The 21,751-nt window shown below is 40.2% G+C and overlaps 1 protein-coding gene across 6 annotated transcripts in view; it reads right to left on the bottom strand.

Moving 5' to 3' along the window:
* Positions 1 to 21,751, bottom strand: part of STPG4 (sperm-tail PG-rich repeat containing 4) — a 62,605-nt gene that overhangs the window by 36,393 nt on the left and 4,461 nt on the right. For all 6 annotated transcript variants that reach the window (XR_003434045.1, XR_003434046.1, XM_027113182.1 and 3 more), the window contains exons 3-5: positions 20,964 to 21,221; positions 7,602 to 7,666; positions 6,758 to 6,812 (exon numbers count right to left, since the gene is read on the bottom strand). Coding sequence is in view for 4 of the 6 variants with exons in the window: in XM_027113182.1 (XP_026968983.1) it covers positions 6,758 to 6,812; positions 7,602 to 7,666; positions 20,964 to 21,221 (378 nt within the window). In the remaining 2 variants the exon portion in view is untranslated. The remainder of the gene's footprint in view (positions 1 to 6,757; positions 6,813 to 7,601; positions 7,667 to 20,963; positions 21,222 to 21,751) is intronic.

Genomic DNA, 21,751 nt, shown 5'->3' with positions numbered 1-21,751 from the left:
ATAGTTGCAGTTATATTTTCATGATTTTTCATTTAACTTTTTTTAATTGAAGTATGATTTATTTACAATGTGTTAATTTTTGCTGTACAGCCAAGCGATTCAGTTATATATACATATATACATTCTTTTAAAAATTATTTTCCATTATGGTTTATCACAGGATATTGAATATAGTTTCCTGTGCTCTACAGTAGGACCTTGTTGTTTATCCATTTTCTATATATAATAGTTTGCATTCTGCTAACCCCAAACTCTCAATCCATCCTGCCCTCACCGCCCCACTCCTTGGCAACCACAAGCCTGTTCTCTATGTCTGTGAGTCTGTTTCTGTTTCATAGATAGGTTCATTTAGTTTAACTCTTTTTCAGTAAAGTTCAATAACTTTATTGATTACTCTGATATTTTGATTCCATTTAAAGTAGGTTCACCTTAATAGGTCTTTTTTGTGGGTTAAGTTATACTTAGATAATGAAGACTCCTGTATAAGGAATAATTGAAAACGAGGTTAATCATCAACAGGAGAATGGGTGAATAAACTGAGATGTGATAACTTGATTATTTACCCAGTAAAAAGAAAGTTTAACAGGATTTCTAATAACATGAAAGTGGTACATACGCTAATTGAGAAAAAGGATATAAAATTGTAGTGTACCATAATCACAAGTATGTTTTTAAAACTGCACAGAAAAAAAGGGAGAAAATTACTTAACATTATTGGTTGCTTATGAGTAATAGGAAATTTTAAAAATATAATTTTCTATATTTTCCAAATTTTATTCACTCATTTTTATTCTAACTTAAATTTTTAAATATATTTTTACTTAAATTTTAAGATATTTTATTCACTTTATAGATAAAAATCGTTTTAAAAATCAACTGGAACCAAAAGCCTTATAATGAAAAACAGAAGTCTTTGGTCTCATCCCTCTCCAATTTCATTCCCTAATGGGTTTTGTTTTTAAGAGCGTATAACATGCAGCACAGGATGGTGAACACAGTTCGTTCACTGAAATGATACTATTCTGATTCTTTTAGGCAACTAGCACTCTTAGAAACATCTTTTCCACATATGTCTTAGGCACACATGTCTGAGCAGGCTCTAGAGAGCCTAAGACAGCTATTTTTAACTCTTAGTTGTTCTTCTGGAAGTTATTTCCTTATCCCTAAATAATATGTTCATATTGTTATTCTTTAATTTATATTTTAGAAATTATCTCTTGGTGATGTCCTAGAATAAATGAAGATATGGCTCTCTTGCTCTATCCACTATTTCTCCCTCCCCATCCACTCAAAATAGCATTTTAAATCACTAACCAATGTTTACTAAATAAATATTATTCCTTGCAGAGTCGAGTTATATAATACGATTTCTGGTCTTGCACCGTCTTTTGTTTTACCTGGAGTTAATTAGTGCCTTGTTTTTTCACTTGCACACTTTGCTATACATACTTTCTTAAATTTTCCCATCACATCAGCTGTTTTGGAGTCCCTTTTTCCTTAGAAACATTCCTTCTGGAGTTCTTTTGTTTCTTTCTCAAATGTGGATTGGTTTCTCTCTCAGCCTGCTGTACAGTGGTCCACTTGGGACATCTTTTAACTACTTTCCCAAATTGGATCCACTTTCTCCTGGATCCCATCCCTTACTCTTTCTGGATTACTCCTTTGTTTTGCTGTATTTTATCACCAATGGCATCTTTAAAAAGGGTATCTTGGAGGTAATTCTTATGAAGTTTTACATGTTTGAAAATGTCCTTTAGGAATTTAGGATTAACATATATACACTATAAAATAGATATATAAAATAGATAACCAATAAGAACCTACTGTATAGCACAGAAAACTATACTCAATATCTTATAATAACCTACAATGGAAAATAATCTGAAAAAGAATATATATATATGTATATATATGTGTGTACGTATAACTGAATCACTTTGCTGTACCCCTGAAACTAATACAACATAGTAAATAAACTATACTTCAATAAAAAATTTTTTAGGGCTTCCCTGGTGGCGCAGTGGTTAAGAATCCGCCTGCCAATGCAGGGGACGCGGGTTTGAGCCCTAGTCCAGGAAGATCCCACGTGCAGCGGAGCAACTAAGCCCGTGCGCCACAACTACTGAGCCTGCGCTCTAGAGCCCACGAGCCACAATTACTGAAGCTCACGTGCCTAGAGCCCGTGCTCCACAACAAGAGAAGCCACCGCATTGAGAAGCCCGCGCACCGTAACGAAGAGTAGCCCCCGCTCCCTGCAACTAGGGAAAGCCCGCGCGCGGCAATGGAGACCCAACGCAGCCAAAAAATTAAATAAATAAATAAATTTATTTATTAAAATAAAAAGTTAAAAAAAAAGAAAAGAAAAGCCAGGGTAGCAAGGCTCTCAGCGGGAACCTAAGCTGCGGCTCTCCATCGTAAGGATCTTCAATGATCAAGGCCCAGTAGGCGGGCTGGCATGTGGGCCTCGCAGGAGACAGAACTCATCCCACTGCAAACAGAGTCAAGCAGGCCAACCCGGCCCCATGAATAAGCCTCAGTCATCAGTGGGGAGTCGTGACTCCAGAGACGGTACAATGTCTGCCACTTGGATTTGACCCCAGATCAGCTCTACACATCTAAAGACATTAAGCAAGTCACTTGGTCAAGCCCACTCACGGTGCAGCTCAGGTTCTGAGTCACCATAGACTGGGTCTAAGTCCTGGCTCTACCTTGGGTCACTGCCTTCCATTTCCTAACCTATCAAAGAGAGATGATAAATAGCACCCTCCCCATACTGCAGTAAGGATGAAATGATATGGGGTATGTCAGTCACTGGGCACTGTGCCTGGCACCAGAAAACCAGTGAATGATGGTCACCACCATCATCAAAACTGACCCCAGCAGAACAGTTAAGTTTCTTCTAGTTCTAAGAGTCCTTGACAGTTCTATGACTATGACGTTAATATCTAGAACAAGGAAACTGAATGATAAAAGTGATCAAATCAGTTTCCAGATAAAGGACTAAGGATTAATGCATTTATCTCCGGAAGGTCTGGGATGATGTCCTCCTAGCAAGCATCATTTCTTCACCACACTCACACTGCGTGCCACCATCTCCTACCGTTGGGATCAAAGCCATTTGCTCTGTGCCGTTTACAAGTTTGTGGATCTAACAAACCCGCAAGTCTGCTCCGGGAGTGTGTGTTTAGGACAGAAATGAATCACATCCCCGAGCTATTTCTTTGTCTTGGAACATTTTCCATGAAAGTATTCTTTTCATTTGGTTGAAGGACAGGATGCTCCAAATTGTGAATCACTTTTATTTATAAAATGGGATGAATGAGGTGACATCAATGAAAACGGCAGAATAAGGATGTCCGAAAAACTTCTCCTCCGTAAAGCAACGAGAACAAAGGCAAAAGCTGTCAGAATCAACTGCTTTGTGCTATTTCACATACCAGGCTGCTCATCCTTCAGGATGCCTAACCTGAACTAAAACCAAATTAATTTTAACTGAGTCCGTTTACTAGTAGTAAATAAATCATTATTAACTCATGGCATTCATTTAACACATGCATTTCAAAGGAAATACAGTATCAGCCAGTGGGGGGAAAAAAAAACTGATGTCTTGACTACTTGCTGCCAAAGCGAACTGAACACATGCATTTATCTCCATTCCTCCCCGATCAAATAAAAAAGGCACAACTATCTCCCCCCAGACATATACACCTGTACACACACACACACAACCAAGCGAAGAGACAACAGCCAACAGAGATCATGTGTTTGGGGAAGATGTGAAACGGTGTGGAGGAGTGGTCCCTGAGGTAGCAGTGTGGAGAATGCTAAAGCCCAGTGTGTGGAGACGGCCTGCTGATGAGAAGCAGGCTGATTTGCTCCACAGAATCCAAGAACAGCTCAGAAATTTCAGGCTTTAGACACCTGTGAGGTGGAGGTGAGGGTAAGGCTGAAAGCAGGAAGATTGACTGAGTGTCTTTTCCCCAGGTCCCTACCTACCTACTCCCAGCAGTCAGGTAGCTACCCTTCCCTCATCCCTGTAGGAGACGGAGGTTTTCATTTCCAGGGAGACTGAGCCAGAGATCTGGACCCAGGAGCCCCAGGCACTGTTAGGACAGGGGCTTTTACTGAAAACAGGAATTAAGAGAACTTCTAGACATAGGCAGGCACATGCCAACAGGCACATGAAAAGATGTTCAGCATCACTGCAAATCAAAACTACAATGAGGTATCACCTCACACTGGTAGGAATGACCATGATCAAAAAGTCTACAAATAGGGCTTCCCTGGTGGCACAGTGGTTGGGAGTCTGCCTGCTAATGCAGGGGACACGGGTTCGAGCCCTGGTCTGGGAGGATCCCACATGCCGCGGAGCAACTGGGCCCATGAGCCACAATTACTGAGCCTACGCGCCTGGAGCCTGTGCTCTGCAAAAGGAGAGGCTGCGACAGTGAGAGGCCCACGCACCGCAATGAAGAGTGGCCCCCGCTTGCCACAACGAGAGAAAGCCCTCGCACAGAAATGAAGACCAACACAGCCATAAATAAATAAATAAAATTTTTTTTAAAAAGTCTACAAATAACAAATGCTGGAGAGGATGTGGAGAAAAGGGAATCCTCCTACACCGTTGGTAGGAATGTAAATTTGTGCAGCCACTATGGAGAACAGTATGGAGGTTCCTTAAAAAACTAAAAATAGAGTTACCATACCATCCAGCAACCTCATCTCTGAGCACATACCTGGAAAACATGAAAACTCTAATTTGAAAAGATACATGCACCCCAATTTTCATAGCAGCACTATTTACAACAGGCAAACATGGAGACAACTCAAATGCCCATCAACAGATGAATGGACAAAGTAGATGTGGTATGTATATATACAATGGAATATTACTCAGCCATAAAAAAGAATGAAATATTGCCATGTGCAGCAACATGGATGGACCTAGAGATTATCATACTAAGTGAAGTCAGAAAGAGAAAGACAAATACCATACGATATCACTCACATGTAGAATCTTAAAAATAATGCAAGGGAATCTATATACAAAACAGGAATAGACATAGAAAACAAACTTATGGTTACCATAGGTGGAGGGGAGGATAAAGTAGGAGTATGGGATTAATAGATATAAACTACTACACATAAAACAGATAAGCAACAAGGATTTACTGTATAGCACAGGGACTATATGCAATATCTTGTAATAGCCTGTAACTGAAAATAATCTGAAAAAATATATATATATATATATATAAAACAGAATCACTTTGCTGTATACCTGAAACTAACAAAATATTGTAAATCAACTATACTTCAATTAAAAAAGAGAGAGAACTTCTGCACAATGAATGGTGAGACACCACCACCCCAGCACAGCCCGTTCCCCCACTCAGTAACCAGAACACTGGCAACCAGCTGATAGCCTAGGCAGGAGGCTGAGGAGTCATTCTGAAGCAACTGAGAAGTTCAAAAGAGAAAGCCTAACAGATACAAACATTTATGAGCTACAGAGAGGAAAAGCCAGTCCTCATCTTATCAGTCTACTGTGAAATCCACCTGGAAATAATCCCCACCTGTATTAGTTTCCTGTGGCTGCTATAACAAATTACCAGAAAGTTGGTGGCTTAAAACAACAGAATTTTACTCTCTCATAGTCCTAGAGGCCAGAAGTCCCAAATCAATGTCACTGAGCTAAAATCAAGGTGTCGAGAGGCCTGTGGTCCCTCTGGAGGCTGTTAGAATCCATTCCCTTCCTCTTCCAGCTTCTGGTGGTGCCGCCTTCCTTGGCTTTTGGCCGCATCACTCAAATCTCCACCTCCCTGGTCACATTGCTTTCTCCTCCTTTCTTAAATTTCCCTCTGCCTCTGTTTTATAAGGACATTTGTGATTGCATTTAGGGCCCACTGGATAATCCGGGATAATTTTTCCATCTCAAGATGCCTAACATACTCACATCTGCAAAGTTTTTGCCATCTGGTAACATTTATAGGTTCTGGGCATTAGGACATGGGAACATCTTTGTGGTCTATTATTTAGCCCACCACACCACCCACATACAGAGGTTTTCAATTAGCTTTTTAGTTTCTCACACTTAAGTATTAGTGAAATAAAAATTTTTTCACCTTTACTGGATATCTGAATTTCTTATTTTATGAATTGTCTATTCACTGCCTTAATCCGTTTTACTTTTCTATTGGTGTTTTTCCTATAAATCATCAAGAGAATTTTAGATAAGGCCATTAACCATTTATCTGCCATGTATGTTGAAAATACTTTTCCTAATTCACATTTGCCTATTAATAACTTTGTTTACAGTTTGTTCCCTGATGTACAAAAAATTCAAAATGCTATGTAATCAAATCTAAAACTTCTTTTCCTTTGCAATTCATCCACTGCTGTTATCTCAGAAATCAGCCTTATCCTAAAATTAGATATATGCTAATATATTTTCTCCTGGTTTTATAGTCTCAAAAGTATTTAATTCCGGCTTCCCTGGTGGTGCAGTGGTTGAGAGTCCGCTTGCCGATGCAGGGGATACGGGTTCGTGCCCCGGTTCGGGAAGATCCCACATGCCGCGGAGCGGCTGGGCCCTTGAGCCATGGCCGCTGAGCCTGCACGTCCGGAGCCTGGGCTCCGCAACAGGAGAGGCCACAACAGTGAGAGGCCCGCGTACCGCAAAAAAAAAAAAAAAGGAATCATGGCATATTTTAAACATCAAATTCATCATGAGTTAATTGTCTACCAACATACTTACAGGAGTGAAGCAGCCTGTTGGAAACCTTTGAACTGTAGAACGAAATACAAAGCTCCTATATGAAAAAAACAAAAAAAGATATGATCTTCTAAATTTATTTTTTTTTAATGTGAGGATCTTTAACATATTCCCTGTCTCTCATTAAATATTTTAAAATGCTAATCTGGGGACTTCCCTGGTGGCACAGTGGATAGGACTCTGTGCTCCCAGTGCAGGGGGCCCAGGTTCGATCCCTGGTCAGGGAACTAGATCCCACATGCATGCCACAACTAAGAGTTCACATACCACAACAAGGAGCCCACGTGTTACAACTAACGAGCTCGCCAGTCACAACTAAGGAGCCTACCTGCCGCAACTAAGGAGCTCATGTGCTGCAACTGAGGAGCCGGCAAGCCGCAACTAAGACCCAGCGCAACCAAATAAATAAATAATAAATATTTTTTAAAATGCTAATCTAATATGATGGGCATAAATGAGGTTTAAAAGTCATTAGTGTTGGGACTTCCCTGGTGGTGCAGTGGTTAAGAATCCATCTGCCAGTGCAGGGGACACAGGTTAGATCCCTGGTCCTGGAATATCACACATGCCGCAGAGCAACTAAGCCTGAGCACCACAACTATTGAAGCCCGTGTGCCCTAGAGCCCACGCACCACAACTACTGAGCCCATGCGCCTAGAGCCCAGGCTCCACAAGAGAAGCCACAGCAATGAGAAGCCCATGCACAGCAACGAAGACCCAACGCAGCCAAAAAAAAAAAAAAAAGTCATTAGTGTTGGTGGTTAAGCATGTAAATAGAAAGGCATGAGTGAAATTAGTAAAAGCAATTTAATAAGTATATAATTACCTGGAAGCATGCTTGGGAACTGGTGCAGGAATTAGCTCGTATTGTCCTGGCGAAAGCTGAACTGACTACACAGAATGGACAAGGACACCAATAATAGATTAATACAGGTCTCAAACTCACTTTATTATCTATCATTCATAATCCTTTATTTTATTACCATACAACATTATATAATTTATTTTCTATTTTGAGAGTGGAAAAGGTACACTTTCAAAGATAGAGTTTCAAAACACTCAACAGCTATTCACTTTTCATGGTGAATATTATGACAGTATGCCTACAGTGGTATGGAGAAAAATGCTGTACAATTAATCATATTTTAAATGTACTAGATTCAACAAACCCAACTGATCACCAATTAGTGAGCCTGCTCTGTTGGTAAAGAACTGTGCTAGGTATGGTGGGGAATACAGGAGTGTTCTCATAATACATAAACAATGCTAATATAAAACACTATAATCGACACTAAAAAAAAGATTGGAGATGTCGGGGATAGGGAGAGATTAACCCAACTGGGTGACCAACAGCTAACATCACATACTCAATGGTGAAAAGCTAAAAGCTTTTCCTCTAAGGTCAGGAACAGGACAAGGGTGCCTATGTCTCCATTCCTATTCAACATAGTACTGGAAGTCCTAGCCAGAGTAATTAGGCAAGAAGAAGAAATAAAAGGCAACCAAATTGGAAAGGAAGAAGTAAAACTGTCCCTGTTTGCAAATGACATAATCTTATATATAAAAAACTCTAAAGACTCCACCAAAAAACTGTTTGAACTAATAAGGAAATTCAGTAAAGTTGCAGGATACAAAAACAACATACAAAAATCAGTTGAGTTCCTATACACTAACAATGAAGTATCTGAAAAAGAAATTAAGAAAACAGTCTCACTTACAATAAATAGCATCAAAACATAAAATACTTAGGAATAAATTTAACTAAGGAGATGGAAGATCTGTACACTGAAAACTATAAGACACTGATGAAAGAAACTGAAGAAGACACAAATAAATGGAAAGATATCCCATGTTTATGGATTAGAAGAATTAATATTGTTAAAATATCCATATTATCCAAAGCAATCTACAGATTCAGTGCAATCCCTATCAAAATCCCAGTAGCATTTTTTCAAAGATATAGAAGAAACAATCCTAAATTCAGTATGGAACCACAAACAGCCCCAGATAGTCAAAGCAATCTTGAGAAAGAAGAACAAAGCTGGAGGGATCACACTTCCTGATTTCAAACTATATTGCAGAGCTACAGTAATCAAAACAGTATGATACCAGAATAAAAACAGACACATAGACTAATGGAACAAAATAGAGAGCCCAGAAATAAATCCACACAGAAACAGTCAACTAATCTTTGACAAGGGCACCAAGAATACACAATAGGGAAAGGATAGTCCCTTCAATAAATGGTACTGGGGAGACTGGATATCCACATGCAAGAGAACAAAACTAAACCCTATTTCATGCACAAATACTAACTCAAAATGATTGAATACTTAAACATAACATATGAAATGATAAAACACCTAAAAGAAAACATATAGAAAAATCTCCTTGACATTGGTCTCGGCAATGATTTTTTTAGATATGACACCAAAAGTACAGGAAACAAAAGCAAAAATAAACAAGTGGGACTACATCAAAGTATAGCCAAGGAAACAATCAATAAAATGCAAAGACAACCTAAGGAATGGGAGAAAATATTTGCAAACCATATATCTGATAAGGTGTTAACATCCAAAATATATAAGGAACTCATACAACTCAATAGCAAAAAGACAAGTAATCAAATTTAAAAATGGGCAAAAGACCTGAAGAGACATTTTTCCATAGAAGACGTACAAATGACCAACAAGTACATGGAAAGGTGCTCAACATCACTAATCATCAGGGAAATGAAAATCAAAACCACAATGAGATATCACCTCACATCAGTTAGAATGGCTATTATCAAAAAGACAAGAAATAACTAGTGTTGGTGAGGATGTGGAGAAAAGGGAACCCTTGTGCACTTAGGTGGGAATATAAAATTGTATAGCCATTATGGAAAACAGTATGGAGGTTCCTCAAAAAATAAAAACAGAACTACCATATGATCTAGCAATCCCACTTCTGGGTATATATCTGAAGGAAACAAAATCAATATTTGGAAGAGATACCTGCAGTCTCATGTTCACTGCAGCATTATTCACAATAACCGAGCTATGGAAATAACCTAGGCGCCCATCCATGGATGAATGGATAATGAAAATATGATATATATTCCCTTAATGCGTATACTATATTGGAATGTTGTTCGGCCATAAAAAAGAAGGAAAGCCTACCATTTGCAACAACATGGATGAACCCGGAGAACATTATGCCAAGTTGAATAAGCCAGAGAAAGACAAATACCATTTTGTAACACTTATATGTGCAATCTAAAAGGGTTGTACTCATAGAAACAGAGAGTAAAATGGTGGTTCCCAGACTGGCAGGTGGTGGAAATGGGGAGATGTTGGTCAAAAGGTACAAACTTTATTATAAGATGAATAAGTTCTGGAGATAGAATGTACAGCATGGTGACTACAGCTAATAATACTGTATTGTATACTTGAAAATTGCTAAGAGAGATCTTATGTGCTTTATGGCTTTGTTTTCTTGTTTTTCTTTTAATTATTTGGCTGCGTTGCATGGCATGTGGGATGTTAGTTCCACAACCAGGGATCGAACCCACACAGTAGAAGTGTGGAGTCTTAATCACTGGACTGCCAGGGAAGTCCCCATTCTTATGTGCTCTTATCACACACACACACCCACACACAAAATGGTAACTGTGTGAGGTGATAGATGTGCTAATTAACTTGACTGTGGTAATCATTTCACAATATGTGTGTGTGTGTGCATACATACATACATACATATATATAAAACAAATCATCATGTTGTACACCTTAAATATATTCGGTTTTATTTGTCAATTATACCTCAATAAAGCTGGGGCAAATAATTAAATAAATAAATCCAACTGGGGGATCTAAAGATGGTAAAGACAGTGAGATTTGAGTGGGGTTTTAAGGAAGGTAAGACTTCCTTGAGGGAGTCAAGAGAGGGATTCTAAGAAGGAGGAACACTGTAGAATCCTTCCATTTGGGGAAGGATTCTTCCCAGGATTCGGTAATATAACTCCTCCCTGCCAGCTCCTTGAACATAGGAAGTTCTGGAGGTCCGGTCAGTCTTCCCCTGGCTTCTCATTCTCTTTCCTTCCCTCCCTCCCTTCCTTCACACATCCCACTCTCTGTGCTTACCAGTTCCTGACACTCCCTTATTTCCCTTACCTCAGGGCTGATATCCACAGACCCAAGGATAGTGGAGCCACCCAGGTAGTTTGCAATGTTTCACAACGGGAAGAGAGACAGTCTCTTCTACGGTGGATTTTTCAGTCCATTAGAAATCCTATCAGGATACTCATAAGATGAATGCAGCCAAAAGACTGTCAGGTACAATATTTTTAGGTACTACTGGTGGAAATTTCATCCAGTGTGTCTTCTTTGAGAAATGGTCTCTTGCTTCACGTGGAAGTATCAGTGACTCACCACCCAGACATCTTTATGGTCTGAGAAATAGACAGCATTGGACTCTCTCAAAAAGATGCCTGCCTAATGGTACCAATGATGTTGTTCTTACCAGCATCCTGTAATTTTCATCGGCTCCAGAAACTATGTGAGTCCCAGTCCCTGAGATGTCTTCTGTATCCGTCTTTCAGATTCACTTTCATTTACCATTCTCTTCACAAATTTACTTGTGACAATCACTGCTCTGCCTTGCAGTTGCTCTATGAGAGTTCATCCTCAAATAATACCTGCTAAATGAGCCAACTTTGAGCACCATTTTTTTTTTCTTTTTTTTTGAGGTACGGGGGCCTCTCACTGTTGTGGCCTCTCCTGTTGCGGAGCACAGGCTCCAGACGCGCAGGCTCAGTGGCCATGGCTCATGGGCCCAGCCGCTCCGCGGCATGTGGGATCCTCCCGGACCGGGGCACGAACCCGTGTCCCCTGCATCGGCAGGCGGACTCTCAACCACTGCGCCACCAGGGAAGCCCATGAGCACCATTTTTGTTTTCATTTAATTGCATGATGAATTGTTCCATCTTATCTATGCTTTGCTCTTCATTATTCTAACACTTAAGTCTTCGGTTCCCTGAAGTATTACCTGCCAGCCCCCTCCTAGGCACAAAATTTCTCTCTGTTGACACCTTGCTCAATGAAAAACCATCCTGTTGAAAATTCATTCTTTCAGCCATTATTTTACCATGGAGCACTTTGCAAATAACCATGTCTTCAGAGATACTTGATCACAGCTATGAACACAGCTAACAAAAACCAATGAACCGGTTAGATTTTCTCAACCGTCATCTCCCAATCAGTTGTTCAAGGATGTCTTTTGAACACATTGAAATGGATCCTTGGATTCATTCTCTGAGTTAATAGAGGCGCCACTCCATCCCACCTACCTCCTTTTGACCTAAAACAGATACTGGGAGGTGGGGAGGGGTGGGCAGAATCACCACATTTGTATCTTTTCACATAAGTTTCATCTTCTAAGACAATGCTGAAGCTAATCTAGACAGAAGTTTGAGGCAATTTTAAATTTTGTTTAATTGTGCTTTTCATTGAAATGTCTCTAGCCTAGGAAGTGAATAAGTTTTAAAATGGAAAATGAAAAGAAATAATAGCAAAAATATTAGTTGGAAAATTTTTTGATTTCTACAAATGAACATGAATGAAAAGACTATTACTTGCACACTGAAAACAAGTCAAATCTATAGAAAGAAAAAAAAATTAAAGGTAAGTCTCTTTGCCCCCTACCTAACCTCTGCTTCCTTAATGGAAACCACTGTTAATGATTGCTTAAGTATCACCCGAGAAAACAAGTATGCATTTAACATCGTATATATATTTATTTTTATTTTTACAAATGGGATTATGCTGTAAATATTGGTCTGTTCCTTGAGTTTTTTCATTTAATAATATATCTTGGAGGTGTTGCCATACCAACACAGATAGATATACCTCATTATTTTTAATGGTAGCACAGCATTGTATGGTTGTAGCATTATATAACTAGCCCTCTAGTTAGATAAATTTATGAACAATGCTGCAGTATTTTATATAAATATCTCACTGTACTTTCATAAGACTATTTGTAGGAACTATTGAGCTTGCGTGCCTCAAGGAGAGAGCCTGTGTGCCACAAACTATAGAGCCCAGGTGTGCCTGGAGCCGGTGTGCCACAACTAGAGACAGAAAAAAAAAACCCACGCCACAACTAGAGAGAAGACGACATACCACAACTAGAGAAGCCCACACGCAGCAGTGAAAGATCCCGCATGCTGCAACTAAGACCTGACGCAGCCAAAAAAATAAAGAAATTAAATAAATAAAATTAATATATTTTTTAAAAAGACCATTTTTAGGGTAAAGTCCTCACAGTGGAATGGTCCCTACGTGCATTTAAAATATGAACAAGAATCGTCAAACCACCCTCCAAAATACTTGCAACAATTTGCATGCATACAGAATATCTCTTTCTGTACTCCCTTTGCCAATATAATGGGTATCATCCAACTTAAATTGTTGATCATCTGACAGGCAAAAAATTGTGTCTACCTGCTTTTGTTCTTTTGTAATTATTTAATAATTAGTGGAAGCCAAGCATCACTTGATGTTTTTTAGCAACTGGTATATCTCTTTGTGAATTGCTAGCTCGTATCATTTGTTCATTTTTATTTTCATTTCTCTGATCATTAGCAATGTTGAACATCTTTTCATGTGTCTGCTGGCCATCTGTATGTCTTCTTTGGAAAAATGTCTATTCAGGTCTTCTACCATTTTTAATTGTCTTGGTTTTGGGTTTTTTTTTTTTTTATATTGCGTTGTGTGAACTGTTTATCTATTTTATATACTAACACCTTCCTTATTGGTTATATCATTTGCAAATATTTTCTCCCACTTAGTAGGTTGTCTTTTCATTTTGTTGATGGTTTCCTTTGCTGTGCAAAAGCTTTTAAATTTAATTAGGTCCCATTTGTTTATTTTTGCTTTAGTTTCCTTTGCCTCAGGAGACATATCCAAAAAAATATTGCAGCAATTTATGTCAGAGAATGTTCTGCCTATGTTTTGTTCTAGAAGTTTTATGGTTTCTGGTCTTACATTTAGGTCTTTAATCCATTGAGCTTATTTTTGTATATGATGTGGGAAAATGTTCTAATTTCATTCTTTCAGATGTAGCTGCCCAGTTTTCCCAGCAGCACTTACTGACGAGACAGTCTTTTCCCCATTGTATATTCTTGCCTTCTTTGTCATAGCTTAACTGACCGTAAGTGCGTGGGTTTGCTTCTGGGATCTCTATTCTGTTCCATTAATCTATGTGTCTGTTTTTGTGCCAGTACCATGCTGTTTTGCTCACTATAGCTTTGTAGTATAGTCTGAAGTCAGGGAGAGTCATAATTCCAGCTTCGTTCTTTTATCTCAAGATTGCTTTGGCTATTCAGGGTCTTCTGTGGTTCCGTATAAATTTTAAGATTATTTGTTCTAGTTATATGAAAAATGTCATGGGTATTTTCATAGGGATTACATTAAATCTGTAGATTTCTTTGGGAAGTATGGACGTTTTAACCATACTAACTCTTCCAAGCCATGAATGTGAAATATCTTTCCATCTCTTTGTATCACTTTCAATTTTGTTTCATCAGTATTTTATAGTTTTCAGAGTATAGGCCTTTCACCTCCTTGGTTAAGTTTATTCCTAGGTATTTTATTATTTTTGCTGTGATTTTAACTGAGATTGTCTTCTTGCTTTCTCTTTCATTATTAGAGTATAGAAAAGCAACAGATTTCTGTATATTAATCTTGTACCCTGCAACTTCACCAAATTCATTTAGAACTAATAGTTTTTTTTTGATGCCTCTGCTCATTTTTAAACCAGAATGTCCATTTCAATTGCATTATAAGAGAGCATGACTCATTTTTACCCTTTGATGCAAGAGTGTTGAAGCCATGCAGTTAGTGGTCGGTGTTTCTTGAAACTCCCTTGCAGCTTCACTACCTGATAGCACTCTACTCTTCTGCATTGGCTGACCTTGGCCAGTACTGACTCATTGCCTACAGACTGGGGCAGAGTCACTATCTTCTCCTCGCCCTGTTCATTGTAGGGAAACTCTGGCACTGACTTATTTGACTTTGGGTTGCTCTGAAACTCCCCTACCATGTTGATTTCAAGCTCAGGCTTTAAACTTTCCCATTTAAATCACTGGATCCAGGTTTCCAGTTGAAAACATAAACAGTGCATTTTAAATGGTCCTGGACTTATACTCTGCAAGGTGGAGTGGCACTAGGGCACAATTTTTCTGTGGGGCACTTTTGGCAATGCATCTCAGAAGACTTAGCCATCTACATGCCCGTTCCTCAACAACTCCACTCTCTGACTAAAAGCAGGAAATGACTGAATATGCAGTATTAGTATTAGGTTATGTCCTTACAGTAGAATACTATGCAGCTATTTAAAATGATGTTGAGAATACATGATGGTGTGGAAAAGATTCACAATATACTTCCAAGGGAAAAAAGAGTTCTGCTTTCTGCTAATGGCAGGCTAGGTTATTTGGATGATGAAACTTCGCACTGCAGACAACTACTAGAAATGAGAGTTGAAATATTAAAAATAGACAAGAGCTTTTAAAAAGATATGAAATTGATGACAATAAGGAATATAAACCCCCCAAACCAAGAGATAGCAAGAAACCGGACAGGCAAATGGCCCAGTTTTGCTCAGAGGATGTATGCTGGTCCAGACTAAACCCAGCAGAGGAACAGAGCTGGGTTTGAGTGAACTTCAGAGCCCTAGAAGGATCCAGAGGCCAAAGCCTGGACCATCAATGTCGCTGATTTAATGGAAGTCCTACCAACAGGAGTTGGAGGCCCTAAAAGGGGACTTCCTGAAAGCAAACCTACCACCTCACCCCAATGCTAGGGACTGCAAAAAGAGTTGTCTTGGTGCTAAGGAGAATTGGGAGAGGGGGAAGAAACACATCCTTGAGACACTGTAACCGTGGGCTGGTTCCTTTCATGGATTCAGTCCAAATGCCCATCACTAGAGTGATCCAAGAATACATAAGCAGTGTATTTCAAGTGGCACCAAACTGGTAGCTCCCCTAAGTATTAGCAGAACCAAAAGCAAACCTTCTCTGAAGGAAAAAGGCTTTCATCTTAGGGAATTCATGAAAACAACCTTTCAGTGGGAACGAGCAACACACAGTCAAAGGTAATCACACATCCAAGGAACCAAAATGAGTAAGGCCGAGTCAGATTTCAGAAATGTAAGCAATCATTAATTCGTTCATGCATTCAACAAATATTAACCATCAGACACTGTTCTAGAGGCAAAGATGTAGCACTGAACAAAGTGGGTAAGTATTCATGTCCTCATGAAGCTTCACTCTCACGGAAGGAGGCAGACAACAAATAATAAATGCAAAGTGCAAATAAATTATATAGTATATTGAGGGCTCTAGGTGCTATGGAAACCATGAAAGAGCAGGGTAGGAAGGTCAGAAGTGTCAGGTGGCCAATTTAAATGAGGCTCATTGAGAAGGTGACACTTGAACAAAGACTTGAAGGAGAGGGGATAAGCCATGCAGATGTCTGGGATAAGAGCATATGAAGGAACATCCAGTGCAAAGACCCTGAGGTCAGAGTGGGAGTAGCAAATTCAAGAAGCAGCCAGGATGAGGCCAGTGGGGCAGGATGAGAGTGAGGGGTGACACAAGAGATGAGGTCACAAATGAAGCCTATCCACCATCAACCTGTTGGCCCTGAAAACAGCCACTCAGAGATCACACCGACTATCACAAAGCTGAACCTGGAGGTTCTCAGTCAGGAGTGTTTTTTTGGTTTTTGGTTCCCCCCTTCTTCAGGGGACACTTGGACAATGTCTGGAGACAGTTTCAGTTGTTACAACGGGGAGGGGGGGATTGCTAATTGGCATCTAATTATCCTGAAATGCTGCTAAACATCCTACAAAGCACTGAACCGCCTCCTACCACAGAGAATTATCCTGACCCAAGAGTCAGTAGTGCCAAGGGTGAGAAACCCTAAATTTCGACATAAAATGGAGAAGTCAAAAAGGCAGTTGGATGTACAAGTCTGGAGTTCAACAGAGAAGGCTGGGCAGGAGATATACATTTGGAAATTATAAACAAATAACTGGTGTTCAAAGCCTTGAGACTGAATCAGATCAGCGGGGAGTGAGTGTAGATGGGGAAGAGGTGTTGTGTGCCTGGCGTTCCAACAGGAAGAGGGCAGGGAAGAGGGGCTGAACCGGCCAAAAGGCTGAGAAGAGGAAAACAAGAATGAGGATTGAGGAGGAGGTGTCAGGGGTTTGGAAAGAGGGGAGATGTGAGAGAAAGCTACCCTGGAGAATGGGAGAGTAAACAGACTAGGGAAGTCCATTCTGGGCCCACAGGAGGTGAAGAATTTAAAATGAGACTAGTCATTTGGTTACACAGATGCAGGTTCAAAGTTCGAAGAGAGATTTGACCAGGGTTGTGGCTTTGCCAAACAAGTAAGATGAGCCATCAGGGGCCAGGGAATTGAGGGCGTGTGCAGGGAATAACTCTAATGATTAACTTAAGCTTTGAAAGGAAGGAAAGCACTGAAAGTTGAGAGGCAATGAAAGGTGGTAGTATAAGCAGATAGGGTAGAGAGTCCCCAGAGAAAGAGAACGAGGCATGGCTTTCCTGACATAAGAGAAGCCATTTTTGGCCTAAGCCATTTTGTGATCTAAGCCTGGCCTCGGTAATTAATGATCTTAAGGGAAGTGAGGGAGTGAAGGAACAAAGGAAAAACAGTCAAGGAACAATAGGTCAGCAATAAAACAGAGTCCCAGCTCCTCCTCAAGGGATATATGTAACAATTGGATACGCGTCCTTGAGTTCTGCAGGAACTAAGGCCTTCACCCAGGTGGAGGATAGAAGGATGATGCTGACCCTCCTGACTTCAATCAACTAAAGCTTGGACTCTGTCGACCTTTGCCCTGATCCTACGCTGAATTCTCCTCTGCTCAAGCCCCCTCATGAATATGCATGTACCTTTAGCTTTAGACTTCCCCAATTTTGCTGTTGGGGAGACACTGCTTTGGGAAAGATACCTGTTTTCTCCTAACTCGCTGCAAGTAGTAAATCCTTCCTCCTCCCTCTCTTTGGCTTAGTTGTATCTTTTGGTTCGACACCCACCAGGAGGCAAACTCATTTTTTGGGCAACAGTGAGATCAATGGATTGTAGACTGGGTGAGAACAGAAAAATTGTTGAGGTTGGGATACTAGAGTGGGTAAGGCAGAAGATCAGGGGACAGTGATCAGAGTGGGATGCATGCAACTGAAATTAAGGACGGTAGAAATGATTGGTGTTGAAAAAAATTCAAGGAGTGAGGGCTGAAGTGCAGGAGAGTTCAAGGAACTGAGAAGCCAGATTGTTGGAAAATCATCATCTACGCGTGTACTGAAATTATGACAGGAGTAGTGGAAAAGAGTGACAGGGTGCAAAGGGAGCTAAAATCATCCAGAAATAAGGTGGAGTAACACAGGGGTTACTGGGATGACTGCAACACTGGGAAAAAGCAGGTCATAAAATTATATAATGGAGAGAAAAGTCCCACTTCTGTACATATATTCTAAAATAAAAACATTATTTCTCTAATAAGAAAAAAATTACTGTAAAAGTTGTAGGTCTATATCAAATACTCTTTGGAAAGAGCCAGATATAGATGAGTATGCACACACGCACATTCAAATGTGAATATAAATATATCTATGCACATATGATTCTTTGATATAGATTCTCCTCTTGAGTTACATGCTTCAGAATAAAGGTGTTAAAAATAGTAAAAACTGGGCTTCCCTGGTGGCGCAGTGGTTGAGAGTCCGCCTGCCGGTGCGGGGGATGCGGGTTCGTGCCCCAGTTTGGGAGGATCCCACATGCCGCGGAGCGGCTGGGCCCGTAAGCCATGGCCGCTGAGCCTGCGCGTCCGGAGCCTGTGCTCCGCGGCGGGAGAGGCCGCGGCAGTGAGAGGCCCGCATACCGCAAAAAAAAAAAAAAAAAAAATAGTAAAAACTTTCTTACAAATGAAGGACAGCACTAACAAGGTATAATGTGAATATTCTATTAAAAATCATGACGCTTGAGAATGCTGTTCTATCTTAATAAATAATAATGTATACTGTATCTACCTCAAATTCCAATTATTATTTTACTGAGTTCTGCTATTAAAAAAACAGAATTATGAATTTTTTTCTCCTCCTTCACTTCATACACTTTAATGCAAGCAGGATCATATGCCTAGATGCAAAAGATAGAACTATAAAGTTTCTAGAAGAAAGCAAAGGAGAATATGTGTACAGCCTTAGAGTAGGCAGGGATTTCTTTTATTTTTTTAATTAATTTTTATTGGAGTATAGTTGCTTTACCAGAATTATGAATTTTATTGGTCACTAAACAGGGTTACATCTGAATAGCTCTTCTCTCGTGAATATATTATTATATGCCTTTGAAACAGAAAATTAGGAAAACATTTAATTCTTCCAGTTTCTGGAGCTCAAGCCTTTGTGGGAGGTAGGGAGAGAGAGGAGAAAGAAAGGAAAGAAACAGGAAAAGTATGTTTTCAGAAGGTTTTTATCCATCCCTCTGGGTAAGCCACACTCTTTTGGTCTTTTAAAGCTTTAAATTTTGCCTAATACCAACCATCTATGTTTTCTCCTTTCAGCAGTGGGCCTGGGCCTACCCTTAGAAACCTCTAAAAACCAGAAGAGAGGAAGCGGAAGAGAAGTAAATGGCGAGGGAGGCTAACGAAGAATGATTTTGTATTGGAGGTGGCCAGAACAATTTCACACGTTGCCTGCTTACCTGACACCAAGTCATAAAAGTCTGATTTAGTGTTTGTATTCAGCCACTGAACTGAACGGGATAAGATTTATCCCATGAACGTTTATCATCCTGTCCTGTCTCAAAGCTATAATTTGCAAAGCTGCAGGAAGGGTTCACGGTTGGATACAACATGTGCTCATCCTGCTGAAGATTCCTTGTCCACCCTACTAACCATACCCCTTCCATTTAATTCAACCTCCTGTGGCAATGCATCTTCTCAGGTTATCACCATATTATTCTGATAAGGTGGTGAAGACTGATACTATTATTAGCTCCTTTATAAATGGGAGATATTAAGGCCCAAAGTTCCAAATAACAAAGTCCAAGTCCCAACTCTGGCCCTTGGGCAGGCCCCAGACAGTGCTCTGCCCCTCCCGTGAAACGCCTCCCTTGGATTCCACCCCCTGAAATCCTGCCCCTCATTCAAGGCCAGAGGCGCAAGGTAGACTGGGAAAAGCACCAAATTGGGGCTCAGAAGCTCTCCGTTAAAAGTACTGCCTCCGCTCTTTATTAGCTATGTGCCTCAGAACCAGTTACTTCATCTCTATTCACCGCAGTTTTCTCATCTGCAAAATGGGGATTAACATCCGTTTTGCCTATCTCGTCACAGAATACCTGTGATGAACTACTAGGAGAATATATGTGGAAGCTCACAGCAAACCGTTAAGAGTCACACGAATGTCATATGTTATCCAAGGTCCAGCTTGAGTCCTACTCAATCCAGGGAGCCTTCCAGACTTTCAATCCCACCCCCTGGCATTTCCTCTTACACTATTTATCTCAGTACTTGATCTATGGGCTCTTGTGTTGTTATTTAAATATTTCCAAGTCAGGAACGTCTTCCCTCAGAAGAGTCTAGCCCAGGGCTATAAGCAAGCAGTTCTCCGTATTCTCAATGTGACGCATGAACTGGTGGAGCTGAGAGTACACCCTGACCCTCCTGGTACCAGGGTGCTCATTTCTACAAGAAATTCTTGCAAAAGCTTCCCTATGGTGTATAGTTATACTCACGCTCTAATAAGAGGACTACTGACTGAAAGGCAAAGTTTTCTCTTTAAAAGAAGAGGGCACACCATATCAATGCTTGAAGAGACCAGAAGCATGGGCCCATCACAGATAAGACCCCAAGTCAGAGGAATCCTGCCAACAGTTCCCAGCGAGGGAAAAAAAATTTCCCCATGCACTCACTTTAGGTTGAGGAGGTCTCACAGGGATACACCTTGCTGGATATATTTGCAAATGAGACAGCCCTTTGTTTGATTTCTGGATGAAATAAGGCATTCTACAGGTTTTCAGTTTCTCCTGGGGAAGATACACTCTAAGTATAGAGAATATTTTCCTCAGGGCCTCTTGGTAGCTTTCCCATACAAAGCCAGCTGCTAGTAGTGCTTTACCTGATCTCTGTAAACCAGCGTGCTGGGGTTTGACCGTGGTTTGTCTTTAAACGAGTAGGTGGCCACGTGCTTCTTTAACAAGTCCAAGGAGTCAGGAGGCATGTACTGGGGAAGGTCATTTAGTACCAGATCGTTTCTTTGCAGAAGAGGTGGTTTTTTCCTTCCTTCATTTTTAAAACTGTATGTTGCTATCACTGGATTTGATAGAGATTCTTCAATAAAAGTTTTCAAGTGGTAAGTGCCAGGATTAGGAGTGTTCTGTGGAGAATTGACATCATTTTTAAAGTCAGTGTGTAAACTGGTTAACATCTCTTAAAGCATCATTCTTGCAAAGGTCACTCCTAAGTAGCATTTCTCTTTGTTTTACAGTTTAATAAGATTCTATCAAATAGAGTCAACACTCCCGCCAGAACAATATTTCAAGACAATCACGATGATTTCCTTTCTGAGACAATTGCTAAATTATAGCAAATGGGTTACGGCCATAGCTGAAGTTTTAACTTTTTAAAAAGCAGCTTCAGAGATACTTAAACTTGAGATTCAATTTGACTGTAAATGTCAGGCCTCTCATGAGACCCCTCAGGATAAGCTTCGTGACTAAACAGAAGTTATCCTACTTCTTCTTAGTAGATACCACGTGTTTCTTTCTATCCCTCAAGTGGGAAGCTAAAGGATAATAACACGAGACTGAGGATGAATTGGCAGAACACATGGCCTAATTAGTCCCATAAGAGGTTTGGTACTTTCAAATCACAGCCACAGTATGGCTGAATGGCCAGACCTGACAG

Source organism: Aethalodelphis obliquidens, unplaced genomic scaffold (assembly GCF_003676395.1).
Source record: "Aethalodelphis obliquidens isolate GAN/ISIS:26980383/991018 unplaced genomic scaffold, ASM367639v1 scaffold12, whole genome shotgun sequence".
NCBI lineage: Eukaryota > Metazoa > Chordata > Mammalia > Artiodactyla > Delphinidae > Aethalodelphis > Aethalodelphis obliquidens.
This window is presented reverse-complemented; position numbering and strand designations above follow the sequence as displayed.